The 12,101-nt window shown below is 35.8% G+C and overlaps 1 protein-coding gene across 3 annotated transcripts in view; it reads right to left on the reverse strand.

The window, feature by feature from the left end:
• The window catches only part of PDS5A (PDS5 cohesin associated factor A), a 78,177-nt gene that overhangs the window by 26,060 nt on the left and 40,016 nt on the right, over positions 1–12,101 (reverse strand). For all 3 annotated transcript variants that reach the window (XM_054294886.1, XM_054294878.1, XM_054294893.1), the window contains exons 10-15: positions 12,003–12,097; positions 10,970–11,115; positions 4,718–4,869; positions 1,497–1,610; positions 816–897; positions 18–66 (exon numbers count right to left, since the gene is read on the reverse strand). In XM_054294886.1, the coding sequence (XP_054150861.1) occupies positions 18–66; positions 816–897; positions 1,497–1,610; positions 4,718–4,869; positions 10,970–11,115; positions 12,003–12,097 (638 nt within the window). The remainder of the gene's footprint in view (positions 1–17; positions 67–815; positions 898–1,496; positions 1,611–4,717; positions 4,870–10,969; positions 11,116–12,002; positions 12,098–12,101) is intronic.

Consider the following 12,101-nt stretch of genomic DNA (forward strand, 5'->3'; position numbering starts at 1 on the left):
AAACTATTAACACTTACTTGCTATGGTCATCAGCTTTCCAAACATGGCAGCACTGTTTGCTTCTGACTGAGGACAACAGCAAAAACAGACAAACAAATCAGCAATATCTCCTTTATAAAATACACCTTTAAGCTGATCTGTTAGTTCTTCTGCAGCACTACTTTCTACTTCTGAATCGTATGTTTAATGTTTTTGTTTTAAGAACAAATACTAGAATAGTGTAACTATCATTAGCAGCTCTCCCTACAGAAGAACGGCGAAAAAAATCTTCTTGTAACATCAAAGAACTGCAAAAATGCATTAATTCACGTAACAGGCCAAAATAATGAAAATGTCCCCAGTACCCCCAGAACAGAAAATTCCCACGAGCCCACTCTCTCACCAAAACCTTAAAGCAATGCCCTTCTATTTCAAATTTCTACTAGTAAAATTCCAGAACAAATACTTAAAGACTTGTTTTTTTTCTAAGCAATGAAGAAATCACTGCTTTATGTTACAACATATTCCATTCCATTTTCAAAATCTCAGAAAGTGAGAAAGAAAAAAGGTCTGTCGCAAGTGAACAAAAACCTCTGAAACTTTTAAAACTTGTTTCAAAGCTGTTGAGCAGTCATGAAGCAATGAAAAAATGATCAACAGAAGGTCATATACCTTCAAGCATTACAAAAAGCAACTTTACTTCATGAGAATGGAATGTTGTCTACATACAGAAATCAACTGAAGTTACATTGAATCAGTAATACAGTATTAAAACCCTCCAGTAAATCAGTCCCATAGATCCACTAGATAAAGTATAAATATTTTCAAAACCGTACAGTGGGCTGCTTATGCAAATCCAGCAATTCTCGTACATGACTCCTTAGCATGTTCTGGCACTTCCACATCTCATTCAGTGCTCTGCAAAAATGGGAAACAAGAAAAGAAAAGCTTCTTTATGACAAAAACATGCTGGATGTTTTAATAAACAAGATTGTTAATTTATTTATCTTAGAAGTGCAACATAACACCTATTAGGTACAATGAAAACCTACCAAATATTAAAAATAAGTGTTGAAAACAAGATGGAACTGATTTTCTCTTTTTACAGAACATCATCTCTTATTCTTCTAGGAGCACGTTAACATGTGCAGGTCATCTGCAGTATTTCTTACAACCACTCAAATAAAAAACAAGCCACCATCAACCAGAATTCAATTATAGACACCTTCATCAGGGTTCCTAATACAGAGCAAACCTAAAAGTCATCACTTGCACACTTTTAAGTCTGCATGAAAGTGAATGGATAAACTCGCTCTCCTCAAATATGATGGGATCCTTTTGTCTAATGGATGTGTCGGGTTTGTATATAAAAGGGAAATGCTTTCAAATACTGCACTACTTGCAAACACTGCTAAGCACCCATTAGCTGTATTTTTATTGTATAATACAAGCAAGATAACAGAGATGTTAGAAAAGCCTAAGAAAGTAAGTATTTGTTGAATAGAAACTATACTTACTTGACAGCATTTGGATCCAAGCTAGCATACAAATAGTACAAGCACTTCATTCGCTCTTCCGTTTCCAAATTGTGTGGAACAAGATACTGAGCAAAGATTTTCTCTACCAGTAATCTGCAGGAAAAGAAGAAAAAAAGAAGATAAATCACTACTGTACATGTCAAACAATACCTTCCAGACAAGCTGAAAAAACAAGAAATAGCAGAAGTCACTAAAACCAGATTTTTCAACAAAGAAAGAAGACAAAAAAAATAGTGGCATTTTTCTCAGCTGTAAAGACTCCTTCCACCACTGGTAGACAGATTAGCAAGAACTGTTCCTTGAGAGCTTTTCCACGTTCTTTCACTTTCACCTCTAAGAGGGAGCAATCTGTCACCATCCAAATTCTCCTTGTCTTTAAGATCTGAGAATCTCCCTTTGTTTATTCTAATATATTGAAGAACACTGACAGTGAAAAGCTCAAATAAAGGAGAAAGAACACAAGAATATAATTCAAAGCGGATGAAAAGCAAAAATCTGAAGTATCCTTGAAAGAATGGTTAAAATTGAACTGCAGTACTTGAGAATCTACTCATTCTAATACAGAAACTAAAAATCAACACTAAAAAGGTGGAGATGAAGGAACACCAAAACATATACAAAGAAAGGGGCAAAAGGCAAACTGAGAACAAACCAACCAGCAAAAACAATCTCCAATTATCTTTTTTAAATATGCATTTGAAGTTTTATATTAAATACCAACTTTGAACTACAAAATACAAGTGAGTAGTTCATCTAATTATAGCCCCCCAATGAAAGAACATTCAAATGTTAATTCAATTCATACTAATGAAAGCTGTGCACAATGTTCAGCAATACAATTTGATACTTATTGACAAATACTGTGTGTGTTTGAGTTTTAAAACCTTTTCACTATGTACCAGTCACTGGTACTAGCAAGAACTCTGTGAGTGCCTTGTACAGAGACCACAGCAGCACAGATCCAACACACCTTATTTCTGCTCACACAGCTTTATTTCTGTTGAAAGAAAATTCCAAGAGACATGATGGCAAGACAGAGGAATAAAAGGATGACCTTGAGTATGGATACAACTATATCAAAACAGCCCATTATTATTAAAGAAAACTTGGCTTTGTCTCTTTAAATATACATTTTCCTACTGATGACCCCAATAACTATATTGTTTGAGGAACAGGATCTTCAGAGCTCAAGGGACTCCATCTGTTTAACACACTAGGAGACTGGAGGCATCAGAGTTGTCACCAATTTATGAACATTGCTCTAGTCCATGTCTCTACAGATACATGTTCTAGAAAAGAATTCAGTACAAATGGAACGACTGCATCATCCCTTCCCTGGTCCCTGCTGGTGAGGGTCAAGATTTACAAAATGGGACCAACACCTCTCTCCTGTGAATAAAGTGACTGGCTAGCATAACTATAGCTGGTAATAGGGCACTGTTTCAAATGTGGTTGTTTCACTCCATTCCCTGTATATTTATTGTAAAACAAAGAAGTTCAGAGAATGAGAGGCAGCTCTTATGGTCAGAAGTTTTAAGTCTTGAGCAGGCATGCAAATCAACAGCCAAGCAACAACAAAAACATTATAAAAGTGATGTGATACTTCACTATTATCTCCTGAAAGAAACAGTGTTATCCCATGCACCCCAAGGAAATACTCCAAGGCTCAGAGCTGTCCACTGCTACTTTTTATCCTCTTTGCTGCATTACTGAAGGAAAATAGGCCAGAGCTGGCTAATTTTGGCCCATGCTTGCTTATGTGTTTAAAGGATTGAACAGATCTTTTATGTCTTAAAAGATCATAGCATTTCTACATCTCTTCAGGTGCTAAATCTCTAAAATCCTGACAAGTGCACAAACACATTTATCCCTCCGCTGAGATCAGGAAACCAACCCAATGGTGTCACTGAGCAAGAACTTAATTGTCAGCCTTGAAGACTACTACCATTTGAATTAAAATTTAGAGGATCAAACTGACCTAGAAGAACATTAAAAATCAAGCCACCAATCTTTCTGTGTGGACAGAGAAAACAAACAGGATACAATCCAGGCCTCCTCATGAAAAAGCTAGTTTCAATAGCGTAATCAGGCTTTCTGAAATCACGTCAGAGAAAGAAACTCAGTTTTGATGACACACTCTTCCCTTAAAATTCCCTGCCTCATTTCCATCAGTGTTCTGCTTTTGATTGAGCAGAAATACAGAAAACATCTGCCCCATTCACTATACAACTGATTCATTCTCTGTCCACTATCAAACCTGTGTACTGAAAATGAGATGCAAACATGGTAGAAAAACCAGAAACCTCTCAATGCAAACTAAAGTATATGCTGAATTAGCTTTGTATAAACCATGTGAAGACTTCCTGACTTTCAAAAAAGGTGCCAACTAATCAAATATGGCCCACTTACCACCAGCCAGATGAACAAAGCAAGATCCTTCAGCACAGCAGTGCTTAAAAATTTAGTATCATAACTGGCAACTGAAGGAGGCTATTGGCCCATTCAGACCAGTCACCAAGGTAACAAAACATTCTGAAGTACCAGGCTGCATAAGCAAGGTGCTAAGAAACAGTAAAGAATTTTCTCAGTCCACCATACTAAAAATCTAGGCTGAAATTCTGCCTTTGTGTGCTAATCACAGCTTCTCTCTTCCTGAAAAACTATTGATAATCTTCCAAAACCTTGGCCAAAATACTTTTTTCGACACCAAAATACTATTTCAAAAAATCAAAGGGACTGAATGACAAAACACAGACAAATCAAATGTGAAAGCCTTCCTGATGTTTCTTCAGCTTTTGGTCTACCTAAAGGTCCATATGCCAAAAGGAGAGATCTGCGCATGCACTGTGGTGTGGACACACATAACACTCACAGAGGATGGATTTTACCAGCCTGGCCCCTGGAAAGCAGTAAGGCAAACAACAGCTGGCATAGTAAATGCCAGATTTAACAATGCTTTTCTTACACAGTAGTTAGTTAATGCAAATCATAGCTCTAGTTCCATCAGTATATAAATTGAATCAATGAACAGATAATGAAACAATTTTGAATATGTGCATACATATCTTAATGATTAATTAAATACACCATACATCAACCCATAAATGCAGAATATAACAGCTTTCACAGGATGAGAACATATTTTCAGAGTATCTCTTATCACTATACAATTAAAATTAGGAAGACTTAGATTGACTCACTTGTCATCAATGCTATTTTGATAATATATGTGCAAAAGTTTATCCTTTATCCAGCTCACTTTCTCTGCAGCATCCTTTCCAGCCTCAGCATGAAGACAGTACTTCTTGTACAGCTGGGCAAGACCCATCATAGCTTCTTTTCTTACTCGCCACTTGAGAGGGAAGAGATTAAAACAAGTTGGGGAATTGGTTTTGGTAAATGAATAAATGAATGAATGAATAAATAAATAAATAAATAAATACATGATACAAAATACAGTAGATGTAGAAGCAAGAAAGATAAAATAGCCACTTTCTGATCTCCTGTATTTAGACACTTCAAAAGCTGAAAAATGCTGTTTGAAGCCTCTAGATGAAAATTTGCAAAGCCTATGTAAGAGTTTTCTTGCCAGTAGTGTGCAGATTAAATACTGTCAGTACCCAGGACTTCAGTACTTCTCTGTGCTGAGTGTAAAAAATCTGGGAGCTAGCCAGCAGAAATGAAGTTAAGTACAGCTTAACATGTATGCCTGAATAAGTGTCTTACTGAGTCAGGATTTGGAAGGCTTATCTATTCAGAGAAGGCACCAGGTAAATGGCAGAATTCTTTCTTCCCACTGCCTTGCACCACCTCATAGCACCCTTGCCTAGACACAGGAGATCTGGAGCCTAAGCCAAGCCAAACCTGCCTGGCTTGAGCTCCTAGGGCACCTTCCAGGACAGTGGGAGAGGCTCACTTTGCTGAAGCCTTGAAGCAATTGCTCTAAGACTGGAGGGATTGAGGAAAAAAACCCCAGAGTACAACAGTTACAGGAGTTCATGGGTTCTCCACCTTGCTTTTGGTGGTCATACTTTATCCACTCAAATAAATAACAAATATCCCATTATAAAACAATTTAACAGACAAGACCCATAAGCCATCCTGTGCTGATTCTGTGAGGAATCATACCAAAATTGACTTCAGGATTAATTTAGGCAGCATAGTGTCTCATGCTGAATGATTTACAGAGTAAACCTCAGAAGACACTTGTTTTCCCACATCATTTAGAAGAAATGCATGACATTTGAACTGAAAGAGATAATTTCTTTCAGAACACACTAGGTATCACTTTTGGCCTTGAACTCCCGAGGACTAACAATGCTCAGTCTATGATGCACAAATGTAGATACTATTATTCATACTGTAACTTCCTCAATCTTGTTAAACTGAAGGCTTGAGTCAATACCACTGAGGTACTGCACATCTAATTTCTTAATAGTTTTACTGAATGATTTCCTTTTCTTGAAGGGCAAAGACAAAACAAATCTTCAAGATAATATGGCTCAATGTCACCACAAGACACCACTAGCTGTTGGAGTAGGTTATAACAATAAGATGGAAAGAATAAACTTGTGTTTTGTTACTTGTTGTAGTTCTTAAGTGACAGATGAGTCAAGATAGTAATGACTTTGCTAGAACATAATACAGTAATCAGTTTTCACGAAAGAGAAAAACTTTAGCTATAAACAGATGTTTTTATTTAACTTTTCAGCAGGAATTTGTTCACTCCTGTTACAGTCTAAAGCACATTTTAAAGAAAATAAAGGCCTGAAAGGGAAACATTTTCAGAAAAGTATTAATATTTTTCTGCATTCAGATATACCCTTCCTATGCAGGTGGTAGCTCCATCAGATCTCCTATATGAGACAGGAATGATGGATGGCAAAACTTGTCAGAAGAAAACAAAAAATTATTTCTATAAATGATTCCAGAAAATTTAAGTGTAAAACGAGGGAGTAAAAAGGAGTTACAAAAGAAAGGAGATTTGGATTGCAAATAGAATTCTGATTAGTGAAAGAGCTGTAGAGTAGATCTCAGAGCATGCAGAAAGCCAGCTGCAGTGACAGTAGGAGACACTGGACCAAACCACTTAGAGAATGCTTGGAACACCACGGAAGCAAGTCATTGAATAGGAGATACATGTAGGGAGAAAAAAGAGTAAAACACTTTTGAGAATTAAAGCTGAAACAGTAAATAAACATAAAGAGGAATATAATAATCAGTTTCAAAGAGAGCATACATAAACACAGCTAACAGAATTACTACTCTGATTCAATTAACAGAAGAATTTTGATAACCTTAGCTTCCTTCGTTGACCAACATAATTAAATTCCTCCACTGATGACAGTGGGGCTGAGTTTTGAAAAAAAACTGCTATTGAAAATTCAAAACAATCCCTTACCCATTAGAATAACTTTAATAAATACCTTACAACAGTTCTCCTTTATCTGGAAAAAAGCCACAATGGTTTTCAGTACACTTAAAACTAATGCACGTGCAGAAAAATGCATAAAGAGGAACCAAAAATGGGTGTATGATTCTATGGCTCCTCACTCTATAGCTTTTGACTTCAAGCTGATGATGTGCAAGTCAGTTCTTATGAAGGGCCTGAGTCTCTACTCCATAAGGACTGTTGGGAGAAATGCCAACAAAGTCAGCTGTCAAAACTCTCTTAACTTCTCAGGTTCTTAAGATTATTCCAGTATTATGGACAAGAGTATTTTTGTTATTTGTTTTTAAAATGTCTCCTAATTATTCTGAAAAGTGAAGATGCTGGAAAGACCTTTGAAAGAGAGTTCCAAAGGAGCTTTCCTAAGAACAATTATTACCAAAGACTAGATTTCAGTTTTTGGGGACCATGTTACCAGAGTTACTTTTCCATGGGGAGCAATAAAAACGGATTTGAAAACTACTGGTGGAAGTGGGGTTTGTTAGTTTGTTTTTAAAATTGTTGTTGTTTTTTAAATAGTTACAATCATCATGCAAATGTCTATACAGATCAAAACAGCTAAGGACATTCCTTTAAAAAAAATCAAGTGGTGTCTTTTAGCCAGAAATTTTCACTCTAGGAAGCATTTAGACTATCTTTACCAATACTGTGCCAATTAGAATATGGTCAGGAGAAAAAATAAACAGATCACTTAAATGGTGTACCAGTTAGCATGACTTAAATTTTTTCCCTGCTTTATAAAGATAAGAGGCAGAACTGAAATGACAGGTTGGCACTTTACTTCAGCCTGTTGGACAAGCATTCTTTTCATAGTAATAGGAACACTCATTTGACAGATGACTGCAGACCTAAGAAGATGAAGTCAAACTGATGAACCATCATTTAGGAGTTTGCAGTCGATGTATCCAACAGAAACCCAGCTACAAGGGGTAAATGCAGCCAGCAAAATACAGAGGTCTTTTAAAGAAAAGGAGTGATTAAAATAGGTATAGGCCACTCAGCCTGGAATTGAGAAAATCCTACACAGAAAATATAAAGATAGTTACATGGATATTAGCAACACTCCTCTCCCTAAGAGAGGAGAGAAATCCTAAAAATAATTTTTAAAAAACAGATGAAAGTTTACAAGTCCTTGATCTTCATTCCACAGTAGTAACTATATTTACTAACACATCCTATATTGCTAAGGTCTACTTCAAATGTGAAGTATTTGTTGTAGTAATTTCTAGTCAGCACTCAATTTTATTTTCCCCTCAGGATATACTTTTATTAAAGCTCTCTCCAGAGATTTTTATAAGAGAAACATCATGTACAGACAAAGTTATTCTTCACTGATCACCTGAAAAAGCACCTAACCTTGAAATGCAATATATCAAACCTACAACTGGTGTGAAATGACTTAGTCTAACGTATGAGGAACATTACATGCCACCACACTGATTTAAAGCCACACAAAAAAGACCTAGCTTTGTAGAAATCAGTATTACAGCTGTGCAGTAATAGCTGACTGCCTCTTACTGACAGCAGCATGCTAAAGAAAACAGAGACACTGGTGAAGACACAGTAACAATCATCCCCTTCTCACTAGGTCGTAAGTCCCAGTGCAAAGTGGTGACTATACTAAAAGTTTTTAGATCTCATAAATGAACTTTTGGACATGTTTAGTGGCTGAAAAAGAAGGAAGGTGATCTTGATCACTTCTGAGAAACATGCAATGTCAAGCTGCAAGTACAGCTAATTGAAGAGCTGCTTTATAATAGTGAACATACTCAAAATCATTATTTCTCCATGTAAAGATGACATTCTTTTCAAAATCAATCATAGTAACATTCTCACTTAAAAGGAGAACAAAAAAAAGTAAAATTAGAAAAAAACACCTAGAATGACATAGGGGGTATCCTTTCTATAGCCTATCAAAAAACAACAATAATAAGAGAAAAAAAATGACACAGCTACATTGCCAAGAGAAGTCTGCTATTAGGCATCACTCTCCAAAGAGCATGGAGCCACATCTGAAAAAATGTAAACAGGAAACAGCATAAACTCTGGCAAATTGAAAGTAAATCCTTGATGAAGCATGGGCAATAGTTTCAAAATGAAGTTATTAAAAGCATACTAACTAAACATCTTCACCAAAGACTGCAGAAGCAGGAAGCCTTCCAGACCCTTTCTGTGTGGCTGAGAGACAAACAGATTTATTCCAGGAGACCTCTGAAGAGGTTTCTTAAAGTATCATTAAGAGACATTTAAAAAAAATTAATAAAGCAAGCAGGAAGAAAATAATTAAGATTCTGTAATCTTAATTACAAAAGGTGGTAACCAATCTATGACTTTTACAAGAATTTAGATATTATATACCAGATACTAATTATTCTATTATTGCAATCTGTCCATAAGCAGATTGAAGACAGCAAATGTGAAAGAAACCAAAAGGTGTGAAGAGGAACAATGTGCCTCTCAAAAGAACATCTGATTTGGAATGGGCAAACAGGTTGAAATAGAACAGTAATGACAACAAGGAGCTGACACTACTGAAAAATAAGTTACAGAAATTTGTCTATAAACTTCACATAATGGCAAGTTTTATCTAAGAAAAAAAAACTTTTAGCAGATGCAGAAGTCCATCAGTAAAATGCATTAGGATCCCAAAAAATTTCCAACAAAGCCTCGTACCAGAGGGCCTTAAAATAAAAATTCTGTTGTGAATTAATTATCAACTAAAACATAGGGGGAAATAGCTGGAAATAAATGACTGGTTTTCACAATGACGAGAACAAAATAAACCTGTAGATGAAGTCAGAAGGGAATCTCTGACATTTACCATATGAAAATTTATTACGAAATGAATTGAACAGTGTGTGTAAAATTTACTGAGGTAGTCATATGTAACATAATTAAGAATTGCAGAAAAATGTCATGCTACTGAATTGTTACAGTATGAAATGGAAGAAATTCAGATTAAGGATAGGTTTTCCCACCAGCATTAACTCTGCATGTACAGTGTCTGGCAGCATACCACCTGAAGTTATTAAAGAAAAACACTGACATTAACATGAATGTTTTCCAAATCTGTCAGCTCAGTGCCCAGAAATAGCAGAAGAGACAGACAGAACGTTTCAGAATAAGAAAAAAAATTATCATCAAGTATGTAACATGGTGCAAACTCTGAATGCCATTCAAAATCAGATGTTCTGGTGAGTAGCACGTTGCTCCTAAGTCTGGTCACCTTAGTTCCAAAAAGACAGAGAACATCCAGACAAGAATGATCAGCAGTATGCAACAATCACTTTGTGTGGAAGTTAATCAGGTGATTCTTTAGATAGAAAAGAAAGACTTAGAGAAGATATGGTATTCATATTTATTAAATATAAATGAGTCAAAGAATATTCATTGTTTTATGTAATCCAAGATCTATGAGATACCAAATCAAATGATCAGACAAGTTAAAAGCAAGCAAGTGAAGTTATTTTTCCCAAACAGGCAATAAACTTTAATTTACTGATGCATATGCAATGGAGGCTTGTAAAGTACAAATAAATTCAAGGAAGAACTTGATAAATACCTGGAATAAAGTTCTGTTGAAAGTTATTATGAGCATGGGCCAACAGACTTAAGAAATCCTTAAATCACAAATTGTTGGATTTGTGATTTAAGGATTTAAGCCTTAAATCACAAATCCAAAGCTGATGACTGTGAGAATTATAATGGGTTATAGTGAGCTTTGGCCTAAACATGTGTGACAATTCTTATGTTCTTACAATGTAATTGTGTTTATCACAAGTCAATGACCCTATTTGCTTGGCAACACTTGATTGATGACACCGTAATATGGAATTTTTATTAAGATGTTCTTGTAAGAAAATGATTTTTTTCCCATGAGTATTCCTGTTAATAGTCAACTGAAGATTCTCTGATTCCATGGCTTCAGGTTTTTTTTATTTTACTTTTAGTGACGCATATTAGAAGCGGGTCACTGCTGAAAACACACAATTAACACACTTACCCGTTTGTCCAGCGTTCTTTCCCTCACAAAGCCAAGCAGCTGGTCATTGACCAGAGAGAGATCTCTCTTGCCCGCGGTGATAATTGTAACAATAACATCATGGCGAATGGCTTCTTCTGGGTCGTGTGATCTAACCTTCAAATATTCTGTCATGAGCAGAAACAATGAGAAGCTTGGCTTTTTTATGTAGGTGTGATGTATTCTGATTTATTACTAATGTTTAATCAATTAAATGTCTCATATATCACAACCATGTAATTTATTAAATATAGAGCCACCAAAAGGAAACATCTGTTCCAATGTCTTCTATGTTAAAGTTTTATAAAACAATTAGGTAACTGTAAATATCAGAAGAATATAGGAGTGATAGCTTTTATGATAACATCATTTGCAAGAAGCAATAAAGTGAAATAAAGTTGACTAGAATATACTGTAAGTAAAGGGGGGGTGAGGGAATAAGAAGAAACAAAAAGAAGAAACTCTCATTCCCTAAGAGTGGAAAATATGAATAATAAATCAGAAATACTGACAATTGTTGTAGAATAGCTTGCATCAAAAAACAACAGTATTTTCAGTTAAGCCTGAAAATCTTCTCATAGTTAATGTGATACTGTAGAGAAAGAAGTAACTTCATAGTTTAGATCAGCAAAAAGGCTTTTTTTGAGGTCACTGGAACAGAGTAGTGGGGAACTCAGTGACTAGTTTTGAAAATAAGCCAGGGTGTCAAACCAATATTTGCTTTGCCTTACCCAAAGGTCCTTTAGAACTTGAAATTACTTCAAAATTCATTCTGCAATGGGTAGCTTCTTCACTACTCTTACAAAGTCCACAGAAAGCCACACACTGCTCCTCTTTCTAAATACTAGCACTCTTCTTCAACAGAAATCAATTACTCAGCAAATACCTCTTCCATCCCCCCTTATCAAGCACTGGACTTGGTGCATTTCAGAACTAGACTGCTATGTACAAAAATAGTTACACAGTCCCTTGCTCATTTTGTAGATTATTCTAAACCCCTGTATGAGCATCTCACCAGTGAGGTCTTTTGCCAAGTCTGGATGGTTCATTAAACAATGACTGGCGAATTTCACACTCTCTAATCTCACAGGGACATGGATATCATTGAACCTAG

This window comes from Melozone crissalis, unplaced genomic scaffold (assembly GCF_028551555.1).
Source record: "Melozone crissalis strain CALT ecotype California unplaced genomic scaffold, PUWL_Pcris_2 ptg000006l_1, whole genome shotgun sequence".
NCBI lineage: Eukaryota > Metazoa > Chordata > Aves > Passeriformes > Passerellidae > Melozone > Melozone crissalis.